Raw genomic sequence first — 21,998 nt, forward strand, 5'->3', positions numbered from 1 at the left:
AAAATAAAATTTGAACAGTTTGATGCATAAAAAAAGAACAGACACCCTATCCTAAAAAAAAATATCCAGTTTATTAAAATAATTAAACACGCTTTTGGAGAAATGAATTGTGCGGTCACTTGGTTTGAAATGGAGATTTTCTGTCTTTTCTCACTTTTTTGGCAAGAGCACTGAATATCCCCCAAAACAGCTTTCTGGTCAGACGAAGTTCTTCCTCTGAAGCAGAGCCAAAGCCACCCCATCCATCATTTCGACAGTAGTACTTCCTGCTCTGCTCATAATGATTGGTCAACAGCTGGAAGTAGCAACCACAGTGATCAGCAGAATTGCTTTAGGAAAACATAATTTTATATTTTATAAATGTCATGTTTTTTATTTATACCTTGAGTGGCATCTTGGAGTTTTCTGATAGTTGCGGGACGTCAAACACAAGATTCTGCAGCAGAGACTGCAACATGGAGGGATTCAGTTTTCTGCGGGAAACAAAATTGTTATAAATAAATAATAATGGGTTATAAATGAACAGACCTATACATTATGGATTTGCTTCTTAATGTCTGATCTTAATATATTCATGAGTTCTAAAAGAGCAAGAATAAGCAGACAACAGATACATTGACTTCCACTCAAATGGTCTATTATTTGCAGGACTTTTTTTTAAAGCATTCACTATTGTAACCGTGCCATTCATGGCTTTTACTCTATAATACAATCAATCCAAAAAAAGCTAAATCGAGCATCCTCACCCACATACTGACAGGAGACAGTCCTGGATAGCATCTCTCTGGGCCTTGGTCAGTCCGCTGGCTTTAGAGAGGCTGTAGACACCCTGCAAGAGCTCATCCACCAGCCCAGTCCGCAGTGAAGAGGAGTCACACAGCAGAGAGGAATACTTACTCAGCAATGGCAGCACAGCCACACATATGTATCGATTAAGGGCCAGAGCCATATCTGTTCCACCTAACCCCGTCTGCAAAGAGGGAAAACATATCAATACATGCAAAGCAGATTTTTTAGGAGCCATTACAATTCTTCAGTGTCACATAATCAGGTGCAGAAGACACACTTATTATCATCAATGTTGAAAACAGTCATGCTGCTTAATATTCTTGTGGAATCATGATTATTTTTTTAGGATTCACTGATGAATGGAAAGTCCAAAAGAACATGATTTATTTGATAACAGAAATATTTTTTAACATTATAAATGACTTTAATTTTGGTTAATTTGAAGCATCCTTGCTGAATAAAAGTATTAATTTCTTCTTTCATTTTAATTTGGTAATGTGACTTCTGTGTTTTGGTAATCTTTTTAACTACAGGAGCCATACATCAGCGGTGTGGCCTGTTTTAGGGGTGGTTGAAATGATATTTTTCACAGACAGACAGAGCTGATGAAACATGTAGAACAGAGAACACTATTGGAATATGTCAAATTAAAACGCCAGTCTGTAAGACCCCATAATCTTTATTTTGGCGTGCACTGCAGGATTCAAACCTTAATTAGGGGGTTCAGACTCCACAAACTCAATATTTTCAGCAAATAAAAGACTAAAAAATTATTCAAAAATTATGTTTTGCACAAAACAATTGTTTGACTTCAAAAGACTTATAGAAGAATATAGAATATAGTGCTTGAGTGCATGATGTTTCATGACATTTTCAGAACTCCATCCCCACTTATTTGCATACCCTGGAAAAAGGCACTACAGAGATTCAGCTAAATTCCTTTTGTGTTTCACAGAAGAAAAGGTCACAGGGGTCAAAAAAGGTCACATCAGTTTGAACTGACATAATGACAGTATTCAAATTCGGGTGAACTTTTCCGACATATAACATCTGGCCACTTACAGCATCCATATTAACAGCCGCTTGCAGGTCCAGCAGGAAACCATTCTCCAGTTGACGCAGCAAAACCTGCTGGTCCTGAACTCCATAAACCCGGTCCAAGAACAGCACCATGGCTGCTTTGTGATCCGGACAAAATATCTGAGACATGTCAGGCTCCACCACTAGATCATCTGAGTTTAACAAGCACAAAATATTTTCAACCACCAATTAATCACTTTTTTTGACACAAAATACCCTACTACACATCTCTGTGCCAGCAGCTCAAAACCTAATTTACTTAGTTTATTTAAACTGAGCTCAAGACTCCCTCTCGTTACACCGATTTCCACTTTTAACAATCAAATACATTTCGAAATATAAATCAACTGTCAGGAAAATAATTATTTTTACGTCATGAATGTATATTTTACGCAAGTTCACAAAAGCACACACTCATACGCACCTGTGTTTACAAGTGGTAAACTAAAAGGAATATTGATGATTCCCTCCAGATCCTCTCTGGGAACGAGAGACCTCAAGATTGCCCTGATCCGAATGGCCTCACCTTTCCCCGCTTCTATGAGCTGGAGGTCATATACACACACAACAGAGACGCCCATTAGCAAACCTTGAAGAACCTTTCAAACCTTTAATGAAAACTGACTTTGCCTTAAAAAGTAGATAAAACCAATAAGCCCTTTCCAACTAAATCCTTCAAGCACATCACGAGGCTCTTATCTAGCTTTCCCAGTGGGTTTCCTGAAACACTTACATGCATCTCAGGTGCACAACGACCCAACAGATCAATGAGAGCAGAGTAGAAGGTCATTATGGCGTGTCCCATGTGAATGACATCATCATCTTCATCATCAAGCATGTCACTAGAAGTGCAGATCAGAATGAGACACGGGCATGAGCGAGAATGTATGAAACAGTATAACACTCACAGCGTCCGATTGGAACTGTGTGCATTGGCTGCACTGGCTCCATCCTGCAGGTGGGAAATTCTGATGGCTTCCTCAATAGTTGCTAAAAGACCATTTCCCCCCTCCCCTCGAAGGGCGGGGCCAAAGCATTCAGGCCGGCGAATCAGAAGCCTCACTACCACATAAGCGTTCTCCTCAACACTCTCACCTGTGTGAGGAAAATAACCAATCAAAACCAAGCAGAGGTGTTTAATACGGTTTCACTAGGTCTGGATTCAGGAACTGCTCATTACCATTGCAAAATACTGCAAAACGCAGGAAGTCCAGGTAACGTTCTCCCTCTACAGGGTTCCAACCAATATCTGGGTATCCTTTGGAGACCAGCAGAGCACAACTACGCAAACCACAGCCTCCCAAATACTGCACCACCTATACACAAATAAAAAACCAGTACAGACTGTTCAATATCACCAAAAGTGAGAAGTAATGTAGAAGAGAGATTAAAGAATCAGTCAATGAAACTTACTTTCTCCAGATCTCCCTCTGTAAGAGCAAGCGCCAGTTCGTTGTTGTCCATGACAGAAGCAGCCGCCACATCCAGAGGAGTTGATCCTCTCATTGAGGGAGAAGCTGATAAAAAATAATAATAATAATAATAATAATAATTTGCTTTTGTCTACTGCCTTAGAAATGTTCAGGTTGAGGTTTAACCATATCAGTATAAGGATAAACATACCAAGTCCTACATTACTGTTGTACAGCAGGTAGCTGAGATGATCAAACATGGCCCTCTGATTATGCCGACTGATTCGACAGAAATAACAAAGGAAACGACAGCAGTGCGCAACCATCTTAGGAAACATGATTTCCTTAATGAGGCCAGAGGATAAGAGTTAACAGAGCACCTCATGGGAGTGAATAAATCAAAACACTGCACTTAATGCAATGATTAAGTTCTAATTTGAGTGGTTCAATTATGCATTTGACATTTTACAACCATAATGAACGCAGAAGCTGATAATCACTGCAAGTACTTGATGTTATTATGATTACCTTAGATTCTCTAGCTCCAAGGACATTCACCATAACTTCCATGACGGTCTCATGCATCCCCAGAGCTCTCATCAGATTAGGATGCTGATAGAACACTTTATTGTTCATAATGTCACTACACAAGAGAAAACAAAGGTCTTAGATTTGGGAATAAAACTGGCTTGGACATAGTAGTCCATCAGAAATATTTGATCATTTAATAAGTGAAAATGATGGGGTATGATGGGATGTGTAAAAATAAGTCATTTTATGATGTTTTATTGGTACTCTATTCAGTGCCTCTATTCAGATTAGAATGTGACTTTATGATGAATTTGTGCTTAATCATAAAAATAATAATGTACTAAAATCATACAAAATACTCTAGGTCTGAGGTCAGTAAAAACAGTAATATTATGGAATAAAATGTAAAATTAAATGATGAAATGAAATATATAAAATTTCCTATTTTAATATATTTCCATATATATCTTTAACCACATATATCTTTTGATTGCAGAGCTGAATTATTCCAGTTTTTATGTCACATGATCCTTCAGAAATCCTTCGGTGCTCAACATTTTTTCAACTTTTGTGGAAAGTGTGATGTTTTGTTTTTGATTTTTCAGAATAAAAAAAAACTTCTGAACATAAGTGTGTTATTTTTTTTTATATATATTTTAAAATGCATAAATAAACATTACTTTAAATTATCAACTTAAATGTCTTCCTTTCTTTGGGTTTTCAGTTAACTGCAATTTTAACATTGCTATCTTGATTCAAAATAAGCACATTTTTACACAAAACTGATAAAAAAAATTTTTTAATAACCAAATAAATTTCTAAGATTGATGCTACTCACACACTACTTGTTAAGGCCATGTGATAGTAAAGCATAGTATTGTTTGAAATGGTTAACGCTACATAGTATTTCACTTACTATTTAAAAAAAATTAAATTGCACACAGTACACAAGTGTATACTGTGGAGTATAGAATAAGTAATTATATAGTATTACTTTACAAACCCAGTCATCTTCTCTTACCCTAGTCCTCTGATCATGAGTTCCTCCTCTTCTTTGCCCATCCTGGCTGTGAGCAATGAACGAATCCGTGCTAGAGCCCACTGTAGATTTAGAGTATCTTCCACAGATGTCTGGCTGATACAGTAAGCCTTCTTTAGTGGTGCAGACATCTGGCCTCCCAGCCCGGCATACTGTTGATGCAGCAGGCTGAAAACAGCACGCACCAGAGCTGGGTCTTCTATTGTCCCCTCCTGGGCCCAGTGCAGCATGGTCTCTGATATCAGCTGCTGTAGTGAGACTAGAAAGAGAGAGGTCTGTTTTAACTTCACTCATTTGGTGTGTAACTCAAAGAACCTGTGCAATGTAATCACAAAAGAATGAAAAGATCATTTCCCGAGAGCCAAAAGTGACTGGTAGTGTTTCCTACCAGGTTTGTTCACAATCTCTTCAGGCAGGCCAGACATTCTCCTCTTAAAATGAATTATTTTATCCACTAGGCTTTTGAGGTGATTCCTGACTGATTGGTTGTCCTCATCCTCATTCTCTGAACCACTGTCTATCTCAATTCCTGTATTAAACAAAGTAAAAAAAAAAAAACATACAAGAGGTCACGAGACCAGTTAATGGAAATATGATTAAGCATTCATTGTCCTAACTGGCTGTGTACCACAGTGGCTCATTAGATCCTGATGGAATTCCCACATCAAATCTTGGATGTCCTCTGGACATGGACATACTTGACACACTTCCCGGAAACTCAACATCATGTTTATCTGGACAGAGAAAACATAAGGACACGACCATTAAGGAAAGTTCCATCTGCATGAAATGAAAATTAATCTTCTTTTCTAAAATTATGTTGTGAATGTGAATGATCCAAATGTCATTACTCAAAACAACAGATTTGCCTCTGGGACAAGTATGCAAGACATCTCCAATTATTTTGTCTGCATAAAACCTGCTTCTGTCTTATAATTGACTGCAGGGTCAAAAAAAAAAAAAATCTACATTTATTTATTCGTATGATGTTCCAGACCTGTATGACTTTCAGCGAAACACACACAAAGAAAAATGTTTCAGTGGTTCTAAAGCACCCTACTGAATTTCATATTTTTCCAAAATAACCCCTTTTGCATTCCACAAAAGAAAGAATGTCATAGAGCAGGGATGTCCAAATCTCTTCCTTGATGACTGCTGTCCTGCAGAGTTTAGCCCCACCCCTAATTAGGCATCACTTAATCAAAGACTACAGATTCATTAGTAACTTCTAGGAAAGCATGTTGGAGCTAAACTCTGCAGGATGTGGGCCCTCCAGAAACAGGACTGGACACCCCTGTCACACAGGTTTGGAATGAGGCGAGTAAATAATGACTGAAATACACCGTCCAATCCAGTTAACCCATGACCTCTGACCTGTTCCTGAGGCGGGGACCGGAACTCTTTAGTTTTGCGTGCCGTGAGGGCAGCAGACATGTTGAGCGCATCCATAACTTCATTGTATCGAAAGCGCTGGTTGTCTTGAAGACGACCTACGAAGTCACCCGAGAACGACATCACGGCTTCTACTCTGTGACGTACCTGGCAGTCACACAGGTACTTCAAAAGGTGGCACACCTAATAGCCAGAAATGAAAAATTGTGTGAAAGGGAGACATTATAAGAGAGAGAGAATCCGGTCAAAAAGGGGCAACAGTGTCGAATTGCATAAGAATGAGTAGATAAATGACAAAATCTTCTTTTTTGGGTGACCTATGCCTTTAAATGAACAGTGCCAACCTGTAGTTTGACAGCTTCTGGAAGCTTCATCTGAAGAAGATTTTGCTGAGGGACATTATCCTCCCGATCTCTACCCTCCTTTTCCTCTCTTTCTCCATCACTTTCTTCCAGTTCATCCATCTCTTCTGTTTTACATGTTCCTCTCATGTAACTGGCTGGCAGGATGAAACTAAACACTGCCTCCAGATCTGTTCCCTGATACACACCCATCTGAAGGAGCGTGTGAACTAAACTGAGCAGAGGAACCATAAGGAGCTCTATGCTTCCCCCTGCAGGATCCCTTACACCCAGCCCTACTGCTGCCACTGCCTCCTCCAGCATTGTTATTACAACATCCTTTAATACGTCCAATGGGAACTCTGGGCTGTTTTGGCGCAAGCTACTCCACAAAGCCCCGTCCTCATTTCTATCCATCACATCTATTTTATAAGCTCTGATGAAGCAAGGTGACGTAAAATGCATTCTGGGCCATAAGGAAGTGCTGAAGTCACTTCCTGGGAATCTCTGCACCTTCCTATTGTTTTTGTAGAGTGTAACAGACTGTGTGGCATCAGTCAAAGGCACAATGTATTCGTGGGTCATGGCCTGCCTGGCACTGGCGTGGGCACCAAGGTGGGTGTTGATGAGGAGGTTGTAGTAACTTGTCCGCAGGTGACCTGGCATTCTAGAGCACTGCAAGGCGAACAAGAGTTGTGACTGGTCCACATGGCTGCAGAGGGCATGGCTTACATGTGTGTTTCCATGAGCTGAAAGAGCTGAGTAGAGGTGAAGGGTGTGGTCATGGAACTTTAGGAGATCACGCAGTTCGGACAGTTCCAGAATGTCAACACACCTGAAAGAGGGAAAAGAGAATAATCAAGGAAATTAAATAAATTGTATTAGAATTTTTTTGTTGTTGTTGCTTTACAAGTATTTAAAATACAATAACATATTTTCCGTACTATAAGTCGCACTTTTTTTTCATAGTTTGGATGGTCCTGCGACTTATAGTCGGGTGCGACTTATTTATCAAAATTAATTTGACATGAACCGAGAGAAACGAACTAAGAGACATGAACCAAGAGAAAACATTACCATCTCCAGCCACTAGAGGGCTCTATATGCTGCACAGTGCTCCTGTAGTCTACACTGAAGACATAGAGCGCCCTCTCGCTCCTGTAGACGGTAATGTTTTCTCTTGGTTCTAAATAAATGCGACTTATAGTCCAGTACGATTTATATATGTTTTTTTCCTCATCATGACGTATTTTTGGACTGATGCGACTTATACTCAGGTGGGACTTAAAGTCTGAAAAATACGGTATATTAAATACAACACAAAACAATAAAATTTTTATGTCAAGTTTTTTTAATGGGAAAATTTGTTGTAAATATTAAGATTAACAATTGCATTCTGAACTATAAAAACATGCCACTATGTTATTAAATGCATATGTCAAAGCTCTTTTTGTGTGCTATTTTTCTAGCTAACTGTCTAGCATAGATAAAAAATCTCAGCAGTTACTTGACATCTTCAGCATGACCTCTGACCTGTTCTCCTCAGGTATATGTAGGGTCATGATCTGATGGATCTGAGTGCAGCGAGCTCTCCAGCCATATCTCTCCTCCAGACGGGTCACTTCCACAGGCTGAGTGTGGTCAGGTACTCGGGTCCACCGCAGAAGCGTTAGGTGTTGAACACACAGTCTAGGAGGACACTGAGGTTTTGCATTTCTTCTTTCACTCCGAAAAACTCCCGCTGATAATGGCATCACATTCTGTGGGCAGCAATACAAATCCATAACCTGCAGCAGATATTATAGGGAAAACTAACTAGAAATATGGTCATTTGATATTTTCTTTCTTATATGCAGAATTCTTTTTTTTTGTAGAAGCTTATAACTGTGTTTACAGTATGTAAAGGTAATAATTCAGTATAAATTATGTAAGGATATATAATAGAATCTGTACTCTTCTTCTGATCCAAGCCAGAAATGGATCTGTTGCAACCCATTTTAAGGAGACTGATACTGCATTCAATATTTTATTTATTAATGCCAAAGGAGATGAAATATATTATTTGCAAGCTTGCAAGAATGCCCAGTGTGCTGAACGATGCACTTTTTCAGAGATTTATTTGGTCTTCCACAGGCTGGAACGATGTTTGGCCGTAGAGAACAGAACTCATGAATTGGTTTACCTTGATGCGTCCCAACTCAAACTGGAAAACATTAGAACTTGTGGCTTTAGCAAAAACAGCAGGGAAGAGCTTGGTTCCAGGTTCCACCTACAAATGGAGAGACGCTGCTGAGTTCACACTAAAATAACAGACTAGACAGGGAGAATGTATGTCAAATAAAGTGTCTAGAAAGTGCTTTGCTTTTTGTGTATCGCTAAAATCACACCTACATAGTTAAAGGTGCCATCTGTAATGTTTGGCAAAAAAAATCAAGTCATACTCCACATTCCATAACAGATGGGGGCAGTATGCCTCAATAAAGTGAATTGGTCTACTCTAGAGTAACAAACGAGAAACGGCATAGTCTCTATGCTCCGCCCCTACCTTCACAACAACACTACAGCCATAGCCGAAGCCTAACTGTGCGTTCACACCGCCGGCGTCGAGAGCGTCAAAAATCGCTCTTTCCGCTCTACTCACGACGCTACAGAAAGATTTGTGAGCGCTCAGATGCTCTAACGTAGATCGAATGCTTATTTTGTATTTAAAGCGGCCGCAAAGCAAACAAGCTTGTTGATCTCGTGCAGACTAACCACAAGGAGTTATAAGTTAACCTCATTAAATATTGTTGTGGACGAAATATTAGGATCCTTTACTTAAAATGAACAATCTCAGACACCTTGGTCCACGTATCACTTTTAATTTATTTTTTATGTCCCTGTACGCAAACAGGGACACATCATAGATTAATACAAACGCTAAACAGCAATAATCAACCTGTCCTTTATTCTGCTTGAGAACTAATGTGCCAACTCTCAAGCATTCACCATGAGACACACGTAATTGACTCTTTTCACACGCTTTCACGCCACACATCAATTTTTTCACGCACAGAAAAACCACGAAGCAAAGAGGACACGGAGACCAACAGACTAGGCAGAGCAGGTTAGTTATGATATAATAATAGGGCTGTGCAAAAAATCGAATGCAAATTTCATGCACCTCTCATCAGTAAAGACGTTCCTGTAACTAGAAGTATATCTCCAGCCTGTGCGTTCAGATCAGGGTTGCCAGGTTTTCACAACAAATCCTGCCCAGTTGCTTCTTAAAACTAGTCCAAAACTAGCCCAATCGCGTTTCTGGGAGGTTCCCCGATAAAAAATGCTTCCCGGGGTTAAAATATAAATTTTTGGGAAGGGTTTCCCTGGTAAAATTAGCATTTTAGGGGCTAAATATCACATTATTGGTATTGGGATTGCTTCAAACGCGGACATGAAAAACAACCGCAGACTTGGTAACACTGGTTCAGGTGGAGCGGCAGTTACTACACAGAGCCGTAGTCTACCGACAACTAACACAAAATCACTTTCAAAATCAATACATTTCTATGTTATAACTTCCTGAAAACAAATACACAAACATATAAAACAAACTTCTAGCGAAATACTAACAGCATCTAACTTACCAATCCAAAAGAAATGTTGCAAGTTCGGAGTCGAACCTCATTTCTTTCAGGTCCATCAGTTGTATCCAGCGATTAAAATCAGTGCAGATGTTAATTTGATTTGTGTTTCCGAGCGCGGTTGTTTCCCTGTAGCGGGTGACGCTCTCTTCCCTGAACTGAAATGAACTAGTGGGCTGTACTTTCCAGACGATTGACACCAGGTTCAAGTACACGCCCACAAGCCGTGCGAGTTATTCGTGTATTGCAGGTTGGCTGGTGGTTATGTTGCCCGCATATCGCCTCCCATGGCCGAAACTGGTATTACGACACCTGTCGGGCCGGGGCTAGTAATGCTAATGCTAATTAAGGTTGATATCTCTGCAGCACTATAACCTGACATGTTTTTAATGACATCATCGCCCTTATTTCTTCTCATTCTTTTGATGTGTGTAGGTCATGTTAGGGATATTTTTACCTCAATTTTTGCATATGGCACCTTTAAGGCATGATTAAAATTATAGTATTTTGCTGAATATAAGCATAGGTTCTTTATGGGACAATAAGGTCATTATTAAACACTAATGCATAACCTATATGACATGCAAAGCTAAATGTTTGAACGGGAATGTTAACACTGCTAACTGATGTTCACCTGGTAGCATGTTGCAAGTTCTTTGCCATTAGCAGTGAATGTGAGGAGCCCTGTTGCAGTGTCAACCAGACATCCAATCTCCAGGCTACTGCTGTTGCGGCTATGGGACAAACTGCTGCCTTCTGCTGCACACACCATGTAACAGCTGCTACGCTTGACACTAACAAATGAATAAACACACACTTGTATTATTATTAATGAAAGTAGGCTACTATCATAGTATTTACCCGTTTTAGTTCACAATAACAACACTGAAACACACACAATGTCAAATAATTATTACGTATTTTCCGACATCATAACAAAATGACTAAATTTTTCAGGCACAGTATTTTTCTGTTTAAACATCCAGCATCTCTTAAAGGCCCTATGATTCTTACCTCTCATGAACTTTGCCCCATTCATCCCCAAGAGTGACTGTGACAGTGCAAAGGCTTTCCAGGTCAAAGGTCACATTATGAGGGTGGAACTTAGAGGTTACCCACCCAACCCAAACATAAGACGGCTCCTGACTGTAGGGGATTCTCACAGAGTAATAATACTGCAGTGAGAAAAACAGAAGAAGAGAGATGCGATTATGTTAAACCCAGTCCAACCAAAACTACATGTTTCAAAGGTCCTATTACTGTAAGTGATCCAGTAACAAATGGATGAATACGAATATGATCATTGACTACCGTAGTGCAATGAACAAGGTGGTTGTTTTCATGTTTCTCGATGGCCATCACTTCCTCCAACAAACGTGCTGATGAGTGGCTGGTGTTTAACTCTGGTTTCTTCTTCAGCAGAAACCTAAAGCCACCAGTTGATATAGATATGTAATAAAGAGAGTTTCAGTCAATACTTACTAATCTTAGTCCAGTTGTGCTTGGTGTTGGTGTGAACAAGAAGGGTGAACCGAACTCACCGCTGTTTGAGTCTAGATGGCTTTTCCTGACTGTGGTCTTTGTGATTATTGAGTTCATCTCTGGATCCTGTGTATCTGTGAGCTTTCATCAGTACCTCAAAGTCAGAATCTGCTTCTCCCTCCTCTGGATCTCTGAGGTGGCACACCACACTGCTGCCGGGGGGCACACTGACCTCACCGGGGCTGGAGAAAACCTGTGCACACTCTATTGGCATGCTCAGACGGTAAAAACCAACATCGCTTGTGCCCCTTTCCTGATGCCCAAAAGACTTCTGTGTTACTTTCAGACATGGAGTGTTGTCAACTGTTCCATCAACACGAATCACCTGGGAAGAAATTTGAACATTATAGAACAATGCATTCAACATTATTTTCAATGTTGATTTAAAATAATAGAATCTAAGATGTTTCGCATACAATGTGGTAATCTTGCCTTAGATGACATATTAAAAATTAAATTAAATTAAATTAAATTAAATTAAATTAAATTAAATTAAATTAAATTAAATTAAATTAAATTAAATTATTATTTATCTACAAATGCATCACCCACACTTGATGTAAATGAACTAACCTGTATGTTATGATGGTCATTGGATATAGGAATGAACAAAGGCTCTCTCCAGCTCATCCACAGAGGTATCTCTTTGCTCATGTTCAAACCAAAGGGCTGGAATCCCTCTTGTAGGCCACAAACACTGAAATATTTTAGTGAGTCAACCTGACGACCCAAATTTAAACGACCCACCTGGTTGATCCCTATGCTACAGACAGGCAGAAAACCTAGAAAGAGAAAACACAAATGTTACACAAAGCAGAAAGTTACACCTTTATGTATATATATATATATATATATATATATATATATATATATATATATATATATATATATATTTTTTTTTTTTTTTTTTTTTTTTTTATTATTATTTTTTTTTTTTTTGATACATCTGTGTCAGAAAGAATGGAAAATTTTCAAAGAGAACTCACCGTCAGATTTATTGAAGTCTTTTACAGCCACTTCACAACCACGACTGTTTAGCAGTAGCTCTCCATTAAGTGTAACCATCATAGTGCATGTAGTCAGATCCAACAAACAGCTAATTACATCCCCCTTCTTCCAGCTGCCACCCAATCGCTCTGCCCCACCATGCCACCACTGTCCCTAAAGCATGACATGCAAAAAAAAAAGATATATAATATGTCATCTTTTTTATTTATGATCCTTAACTGTTCCTAAAGGCAGCTCAGAGTCTAAACATGTTTATGATCTCAGTACAGTTTGCTTTGACATAATAAATTATGACTGAAATACCTTAGAACCATCAAACACGAAGGCCTGATTGTCTGACCCAAGATCCACGTCGGGTTTACACCCAGGTCGTGCCCAGCCCACTCTCATCTCTCCATCAGTTATGGCCTCGAACTCAAAGTACCATTTTCCATCATACACTGCAAAGAGCTGCTCCAGACGGAAAATACGAAATCTCTCTGCAGTCACAGACTTAATATTGCTGCTTGAAGCTATGGGAGGGAAAACACAACAGTGTTCATGTCTGATTACCATACACTACCATCAAAAGTTTGGGGTTGGTAAGGTTTTTTTTACGTTTTTAAAATACATTACATTAAAAACATACAAATACATTAAAAACATTAACACTGTCAAATATTTTCACATTGTAGAGTGGCTGCTTTCTATTTTACTTTTTTTTTTTTTTTGTAAATGTAAATTATTCCTTAATTTTCAGCAGTCATTACTCCAGTCTTCAGGGTCACATTATCCTTCAGAAATAATTTGATTATGCTGATTTGTTTCTTAAGAAACATTTCTTACTTTTTTTGTTCTAATGTAAAAGTCCTTACTGTCACTTACCAATTTAATGAGTCCTTGCTGAATAAAAGTATACATTTTTATGTTCTAAAAGTAAACTTTGTTAGTAAGTTAGAAATTCCATAACTCTGTAAAATGATAATGCTCCCACCATGTTCTTGCTCCAGCGGTTCCACAGTATATCCAAACCCAAGAAGGGTACCCAGTGTGTCCCTCATGGCATCTCTACCAGCCTGTTTGGTCTTCTCATCCAACAGGGAAAATGGCACTAGTTGAGTACTTCTCTTATACATTACATCCTAAAACATAGAAATATACATTGAGAAGCAATTTTCTCATGGTGATATTAATGGTCTCAAGTAGACAAATATGGCATTTCAATGCCAGAGATGATAAAGAATTCCCAAGATCATATTTATATCTTTTGTTTTCATAAAAATACTTTATTTTCCACCTGCTGTGGTCCACAGCTCCAGCCCTGTCTGATACGCTCCCTGGCCCAGATGTTGTGTTCATTCTCAGCCAGTTTGTCCAACAGCTGTTCCTGTGCAGCTGTTAGCACGACACGGGACTGATCCACCGGGGCTGGTTTATATCCATTCCATAACTCATACCTGGACAGATAATGTAATCAGGATTAATTAACATGTAATGCTTTTCCCTGTTGCATTCATGTTAAGAATAAATGTCGGCGTCTTAGTGAGGAACTTCATTCTTATATACTTATTTGAAAGGCGGACATATTTCACATTCTCCTCGGCATGTTCATCAGAGAGTCCAATATGGACACCAAAAGCCAGCAGAGTCCTTTCACAACACAAAAAGAAGCATGATTAATAATAAAGTGCTAATTAATACTTTATTAGGCACAATAATCAGTGGAATACCTGAGGATATCCTCAGATGACTGGAGGTTATGAATTCGCTCCTGATCTGGAAGTTTGGAAAACTCAACTAGACACGGGTGTACTTTTCTGCTCTCGTCTTTAACCTAGGAGAAGAGATGTATTTTCAACACACATCAGAATGAGATGGAGCTGATTAAAAGATGTTACTCAGATACTTACAGGTCCGTAGGTCCATCCTTGCTCTATTTTGTCAATAAGCCACAGTTCATGGAGGTTTTCTGCTAGTCTTTCTCTGATCGGCTCCAGCTGTGGAGGATATTCAACCTGACAGGATGCAGAGTTGTGCTCAAGGGTGTCAGTCAATCATACAAGTTCATGCAAGACCGATTGTAGCTTAAAATAAATGTACTAATGCTAAATTTAAACTAATCAGAGCGTAACTGAATGGTACCTCACTGGAATCCACTGGAATGGGGATAAAGGTCACTGGGCTTATAGGTACCACAGGGCCTAAGAGGTCACGCTGGCTTTCGCTGTGATTTCGTGTGAGTTTGTGAAACAGTTCCACCTTGCAGCGGGTTTTGGGGAGGAGAGCTTCGGCGCATGGAGAGAAACCAGCTGGAGGAAGAAACCTAAACTCCCCCTGTCGACCTCCAAACAACACACGCACCCTTTTGAAAAAAAGAAGTGCACTATTTAAGTTGTTTTAGGATGTACAGGTCATAATTTTTGACTTGGGGAGGTTAATTTAAAACAAAATGAAGTCGAATTGGGAAATCAGGCCACGTTTTTCATGGTGTGATGAATCATGGGGAAGCAAACCTACAAGTAACACAACATGCAAAATCAAAATCCAATCAAAGGTTACTCACTGCACTCCTGCTGAGAAGCTGACGACTGGAAACAGCAGCCCATCCACACTGAAGTTCTCCAGCATGCCTTGAACTGGCTGTCCATTGACCCGGAAGGAGATGCAGGTTGCACTAAGGTCAAGACAGCAACTAATGACATCATCATCCCTTAGCAAGTGCTGATTGGGTGAGGAAGCCCTCCGACCTACACCTCCTAGAAAAGAATAAACAATAGTGTGTGGGGTTCACATTTATTTGATAAAAATACAGTAAAAACAGCAATATTGTGAAATATTTTTACAATTATAATGACAGCTTTCTATTGTAATATCTTATAGCTTATATATATATATATCTTATATATATATATATAGCTGAATTTTTAGCAACCATTTCTGGAGTCTTGAATGTCACATGATCCTTCAGAAGTCATTTATTTATGCTGATTGGGTGTTCAAGAAATGTAAACTAAATTTTATTTTTAAGCAGTTTAACACATTCTTGCTGGATATCTGTAAAAAAAAACAAAAAAAAAAAAAAAAACTTCCAACCATTTGAACTGTAAACACTGCATGTGTTTATTCTCCATATCACCTGTCCAGAGCTGGAGTCCGTCAAAACCATAAGAGCAGAGGTCGTCTCCTACACCGTTTGACCCCCAGCTGTGACCCCCTGTGGTGGAGGGATGATACCCTTCAGTGCTGGCCCAACCCACTCGCAGATGAGTAGGTTCTGCTGTCACAAAAGGCTCTGCCTTCTCAACTACAACCTCATAATACCACTTCTTGTATTGGGCACAGTCATCTCTTGCACACAGGAAGATGTTTGGACGCACACTAAACAGAAAAAAAATTAAAAAAAAATAAATAAAAATATTCTATAGGATTTTTTTTTATACTCATTGCTGGTCAATTCCTATATTATAACAGACTCAAAGAATATTTTTAGATGTGCAAATTATTACCTCTTAATGTGCCCTTCACTATTATTTTGTGGTGAGGAAGTTGATAACAAATCACCTGAAAACTTGGTTAACCAGTCTTGTCTGTAGCAGCATGTCTCTTTCTGGCAGCAGTGTGTCACAGATCAAATGCTGATTAGAGCGGACGGCCACGCCATGACACACACAGAGTGAACACAACACATCCAAGATCTGCAGATGTGATAGATAAATAAACACACATAGATATACTAATGTTCAAAAGTTTAAGTTCAGTAAAATTCTAAAAACAAAATAATAATATTTTTAATCAGCAAGGACATTAAATAATTAGAAGTCAAAGTAAAGGCATTAAAATGTGACCAAAGATTTCTAATTCAAATAAATGCATTCTTATGTACTTTCTGTTCATCCAAAAAATCCTAAATAAAAAAGAAAATTATCAGTTTACACTAAGAATTTGAAGCATCACAACTGCTTTCAACATCATAATAATGAGAATGATTTTTTGAGAACCAAAACATCATATTAGAATGATTTTGAATGATCACGTGAAAAGTGAAGACTGAAGTAACAGTTGTCAAAGGAATAAATTACATTTAAAAAATATATTTATACATCACAGGTGTGTCACAGTTATTTTAAATTGTAATATTATTTCACACTGTTTTCCTGTATTTTTGATCAAATAAATGCAGACCCCGGTACTGTAAATGTTACCTTATGGTTCCTTCCATGTTTGTCCAGAAGTGAGATGATAGATTTTATGTGACTTTCTTTAATAACATTCAAAGCTTCAGGACTTTCTACTAAAACACAATGTAACACTTCCAATATTCCTGGAAACAAAATTAACAAATTAGAAGGTGACACATTAAAACAATGTCTAGACTCTAAAATCAGCTTATTCTAGTCACAGATTTTGCAAAAAATCTACCAGAGGAAGCCTCCAGCCTCTCTAGTCTGCTGACCAGCCAGTCCAAGGAACCAGAAAAGTGGGCACAGTTATTCCGATTACCCCTGATTAGGGCAGCTACAGGGAAAAAAATAAATAAATTGTTAATAAAAGCTAAACCTGGATTATACATCTAAAAACTTGAGTAATCCTATACCTAGCAGCTCATAAAAAGAGTTCAAGATAATTTCCCAAGACTCTCCTGCCCCTTTCCCAGCAGCCTCTGCAAAATGAGTGGCACTGCTGTACACATGCAAGTGATCGATGCAGTCCAGCACCAGAGTGATTATACCCTGTGAAAAGCACAATGTAGCAGAATAAAAAAGTAAACAGTTCAGATATTATTGCAGTGTGTAGCAAGTTATATGAGTTTCTCATTCGCCGCAGGTATTACCTCATCTTGGAAGAGATTTTGTCTGTTCTTCAGTGCTCTAATATCTCCCTGTCTGACCTCATGATCCTGCCCCATTTCAGGACATTGAAAATACCCAAGCAGATCCTGGAGGGTCAGATGGACCACCTTAATTGGAAGATCCAAATCCGTGATGTTTTCCTTTTGGCTGACATCATCTAATCCCCTTTAGAAGTGAAGAAAAATCATTACGAAAGATATATGTTCTTCTTTAAACACATTTTGGCCTTTTAAAACCATTTTCCTATCCAAATGCTCAAGCAAAGCTGATAAGCTAATATTATTCCATCTGCTACCACTCTACTTTTTTCTATATTTAGCCCACCTTATGAATTTTGAGAAGAGAAGGGCGGAGCTTCGAATTAAACAAGCAGCTTGAGACTCCTCCCTCTGAGAGCGAGAGAGGGTGATTCCATCATCCATGTGACCTTCTGCTTGCAAAACAGCCTGTGAGAGAGAACCGCTTCCCTTTAAATATTTGAGCCAAAATTCATATCAGACGGAACCAATATCCGATTTCTGCTGCCCTGTATTGTAAGTGTTCTTATCTAGTATGATATTAGACCTTATTTTATTTATTTACACAAGTTTACCTGTCTCTGTGGCACACTTTCCTTCTGTCTCTTGGAGTCAGTGGTCTGATATGTGAGCCAAAGCCCTGTGTCAACGTGCTGAATGAAGCAGAGAGAGTCTCCGTATTTGATCTCAGGTGCACCCATGCCATCTCTCTTCTTAAAGTGTGAGCTCTTTTGGCTCTCTTCCTATAAAATGCAGATAGAATAGCATTTGCATTAATCATAATCACCACACTTTAAGAGTGTAAGTGTAGACAGGAAAATCATAATGCAGAAATGCACAAAAATGTGGCTTTTATCTGGCTATGTTGTGTTTATAGCTGATAATATCCAACCTTTGATGCACGGAGACAGAACGCAGTACATTTCACATCAGCTCTTTCTCTCTCCACCAGCTGTAGTCCCCGATCCTGAGTCAGTCCCAGGTATAAGCCGGTGGAAAGGTGGCGAACACGGAAAGGCTGACCCCAGTGTGTGTGGCTGCCGCTCCACCTGCAAACACCCTTCGCTACTGTGATCTGACCAGCACAGAAGGAATAAATATACATTTTTGTCTAACTGTCTTATACTAACTAACTGGGGGAATACCTACGCAACATGTAACGTTTCAATCCTCCATAAAGATCGAGCCTGAAGAGATACTGAGCCGCCCTCAAAATGTACAGATCTGAAGGAAAAGATGGAAAATGGTGAAATAGGATGTCATAAATGTAATTCAATCTGGGTTTTTTTACCTGTCTGACCTGCGCTCCTCCAGTCTGTCTTCTGCTGCAGGAATGGTCAAACATTCATCTGTGTGTCCATGTAGCAGACGCACACTATCCCCTCCTCTCACATGACCTACAGGTCAAAATTCAACACATGAAAAGCTGACACGAATTTTATACAAACCTCCAGCAAAATGTATTTAGTCACAAATCATGAGAATCAGCCAGTAAGATCTACAGACACTAAACAAATGTTTAAATGACTGATAATGTGTGATTGGTCATCTACCCTGCGTCTCTGCCGTCTGAGTGGAAACAAGAGCCACGCTCCACAATGTCTGCTGGAAAGCAGCATCCACCCGGCCAATGCCGTTGTCATTACCTTCACTGTTACTCCAAGACACATGCTAGAAAGAGAGACAGGTTGTCACACTGCATTCAAAATATCTGTATACGCATATATAGATAGATAACCATCCAAACAAATGGCTTTACTTACTAGATATCTCTCAGAGGAAACACTAACTAAGATGAGATCATCACCCACTCTGACTTTCTCACCCTCGGACCTCTGTTTAGAGGCAGGGTGAACCGTCCACCAACACACCTCACCTAAAATCATACAAACAACAATCATGACCACCAATAATATGGCAGCCCTCGTCTTTATCAAACATGTATTCATGGCAGAAGATTAAAACATTCACACGCATATAGAATATGAGCTTACCCTTTGTGTCCTCCTGCAAACCAACATCAAAAGCCAGCTTGTCAGAGGAGAGGCCTGATGTGGACAGACAGCAGAGATACTAAAACAAGACAGGGGAGGTTTAAAGTTAAAACATCATTGTACCGGCATGAAAATAACAAGGTCAAATCAAGACTGGTCTTGCCATGTCGCTGTAGACATGTCGAAAGAGAACCGTCTGGCCATAGAGCAGAGTACGACGCCCGGCTTCCTCACGTGACTGAAACAGAACCACTCTGTATTATTTTACAGTGTTTGGCACAAATGTTTACTAAATGAATACACCTTTGACTACATTACTCACCCATGCATACTGGTCTTCATGGTTGGACAGCATCTCCTGCAGCGCTCGGACAGACAGACACTGGTCAAGCACAAACACACACACAGAAAGGTCTGCGGGAACATTCTGTAAGCAAGAGGAAGGTTTTTCAGGAGTTTGATACACACATGGTAAACTGTTCTTACACACAGAATAATAACTTGGTTTAAAAATGTTAATAAGCAAATGCGGATCTCACCTTCGAGTTGGAGGTGGACTCAAGATAGCAAAGCCGTTCACCGAAACCTTCTGCAGCTAGACAGAGTTTCTGCTGATGAGGGCCTGATGAGCAACACCTCAGTACCAGCTCATCCCTCTGAAAAACACATTCTCATTACAGCCGGTCTGAGCTCATTACAACTGGGACTACTATCAGATCTGATAAAAACACATTATGAATTAAACTTAAGGTTTTTAACGGAAGAATGCTTATTATGACATATTACAGCATCCATAGGAGCCACAGCACCAAATTGAACAAATGGAAAATGAAGATCTTTACCACTGCATTATATTTTATGTAAACTGTATATAATAGAATCTATAAATAAATAGGGCTAAATGAAAGTCAAATTGTAAAAAAAAAAGAAATTAGAAAAAAAGGCATTATGACACATTGAGATTTGATAATTGACCTTAGTAACACTACTTTGCTAATGTTGATGTAAAATATAATATTCATCCGGTGAGTCAGTCACAGCAAAATTAACAATTATTCAATTTAAGTTAAAAAAAAATTAACATGGTGCAAAAGGTTTGTATAAAAGCACATACACCTCAAAAATAAACACACAAACCTCAATGACAGCAACAATTAACAAAAAAAATGAAGTAAAATTATATTAAACTTTTGTGACTGTTGGTCTATGTTTTAATGTGATTAATTATTTGACTAAATAATGCCATATACTTTTTATAGATATTTGTGATTCGTAAAGCCCCATAAAGTGTAATTGCTTCTCTTACAGTGTGGACATTAACAGTGTCATTAGTGCAGTGTAGCCTTATAAGGACTGAATACTTATCAGTCAGTGAATAGAGAATTCCAACACCTCCAGCTTGTCATATGAGTTTGACTGACCTGTGGCTCTCACACACATAAGTACTACAACCACACTTATTCAACCATTCATGTCACTTTTAAAGCCTAGATTTAACACAGCGTCAAACAATGAATGATTTCCAGCATGATACTGTTACAAATGCATGTGCTAAAATACATACAGTGAATCAATGGAAGTGTGTACTGTATGTGTGTGTGTGAGAAAGACAGAGCACAGTATCCCATTTTATCTCGGTTTTAGAGATATGGAGCTGAGAGTGAATAGCTCGCACATTCAACAGACTCTCCAGTTCCTCTGTTACTGATAGCACAAAGTAAAAATAGACAACGGTGATATGGTTCAAACTCTCTCAAATGTGAATTCAAAACACTGTAAATACATATAAAACCGCACGTAAACAATTCAACAATTTATGATACATACATACTGTAGCTACAGTATGAGCAGTTTCTCACAGTAAGAAATTAATTAATTAATAATACTGGTAATGTCTGTGGGGCAGATCTAAATTTCTCAAATGCTGGAAACATGACTGTATATTCATGCATATCCATATAAAAAATGTCTCACTTATATTTTTTTGTAGCACCAAATATTTATGTCCAAGAATCTCATTACATTAATCTAAAAACAAATCTAATTGCAGTTTAATAATCAGTCCTTTTTTGTCTGAAGTTAATTCAGTTCAGAATAAAGATATAGTCAAGATATTATTCATTGCATTTAAATTTGTATTTTAATGGATTCCATTTTACTTACAGTTCGCAGAAACTGTATTTCATCTTCCGCTTCTCCTATATCCATGTTCAGTGACTATGTAGCTGGACTTTGCTGAGGGACCTGTGTGTAAGAATCAGAAGACTGAAGAGCTCCACTCACCCAGCACCAGGTCCTGAACTCATCCCAGGACAGAGAGACCACCATACCACCCATCATGAGATAATGCTGCCGAGATCTGATAAAGGTAAAGCGGGAAAGAAAGGGCTTTTCCATATTT

The 21,998-nt window shown here is 38.8% G+C and overlaps 1 protein-coding gene across 1 annotated transcript in view; it reads right to left on the reverse strand.

Annotated features, from left to right (window-relative positions):
• The window catches only part of ryr2b (ryanodine receptor 2b (cardiac)), a 49,261-nt gene extending 27,360 nt beyond the window's left edge, over positions 1-21,901 (reverse strand). Inside the window, 49 exon segments of the mRNA XM_026285638.1 lie at positions 155-295; positions 383-473; positions 747-970; positions 1,852-2,021; positions 2,294-2,414; positions 2,603-2,711; positions 2,778-2,964; positions 3,050-3,185; positions 3,283-3,386; positions 3,493-3,625; positions 3,810-3,924; positions 4,834-5,110; positions 5,240-5,380; positions 5,480-5,585; positions 6,226-6,426; positions 6,588-7,419; positions 8,118-8,344; positions 8,767-8,853; positions 10,842-11,001; positions 11,222-11,382; positions 11,519-11,633; positions 11,749-12,074; positions 12,323-12,531; positions 12,736-12,910; positions 13,061-13,269; positions 13,731-13,878; positions 14,034-14,193; positions 14,303-14,386; positions 14,467-14,570; positions 14,647-14,751; positions 14,879-15,098; positions 15,300-15,492; positions 15,873-16,114; positions 16,298-16,431; positions 16,939-17,057; positions 17,156-17,251; positions 17,331-17,466; positions 17,568-17,751; positions 17,911-18,032; positions 18,179-18,346; positions 18,496-18,652; positions 18,753-18,827; positions 18,904-19,000; positions 19,157-19,274; positions 19,367-19,479; positions 19,598-19,676; positions 19,761-20,024; positions 20,137-20,253; positions 21,761-21,901. Coding sequence (XP_026141423.1) covers positions 155-295; positions 383-473; positions 747-970; positions 1,852-2,021; positions 2,294-2,414; positions 2,603-2,711; positions 2,778-2,964; positions 3,050-3,185; positions 3,283-3,386; positions 3,493-3,625; positions 3,810-3,924; positions 4,834-5,110; positions 5,240-5,380; positions 5,480-5,585; positions 6,226-6,426; positions 6,588-7,419; positions 8,118-8,344; positions 8,767-8,853; positions 10,842-11,001; positions 11,222-11,382; positions 11,519-11,633; positions 11,749-12,074; positions 12,323-12,531; positions 12,736-12,910; positions 13,061-13,269; positions 13,731-13,878; positions 14,034-14,193; positions 14,303-14,386; positions 14,467-14,570; positions 14,647-14,751; positions 14,879-15,098; positions 15,300-15,492; positions 15,873-16,114; positions 16,298-16,431; positions 16,939-17,057; positions 17,156-17,251; positions 17,331-17,466; positions 17,568-17,751; positions 17,911-18,032; positions 18,179-18,346; positions 18,496-18,652; positions 18,753-18,827; positions 18,904-19,000; positions 19,157-19,274; positions 19,367-19,479; positions 19,598-19,676; positions 19,761-20,024; positions 20,137-20,253; positions 21,761-21,805 — 8,037 coding nt within the window. The 5' untranslated portion in view covers positions 21,806-21,901.
• Between the last annotated feature and the right edge of the window lie 97 nt (positions 21,902-21,998).

This window comes from Carassius auratus, chromosome 17 (genome assembly GCF_003368295.1).
Source record: "Carassius auratus strain Wakin chromosome 17, ASM336829v1, whole genome shotgun sequence".
Taxonomy (NCBI): Eukaryota; Metazoa; Chordata; class Actinopteri; order Cypriniformes; family Cyprinidae; genus Carassius; species Carassius auratus.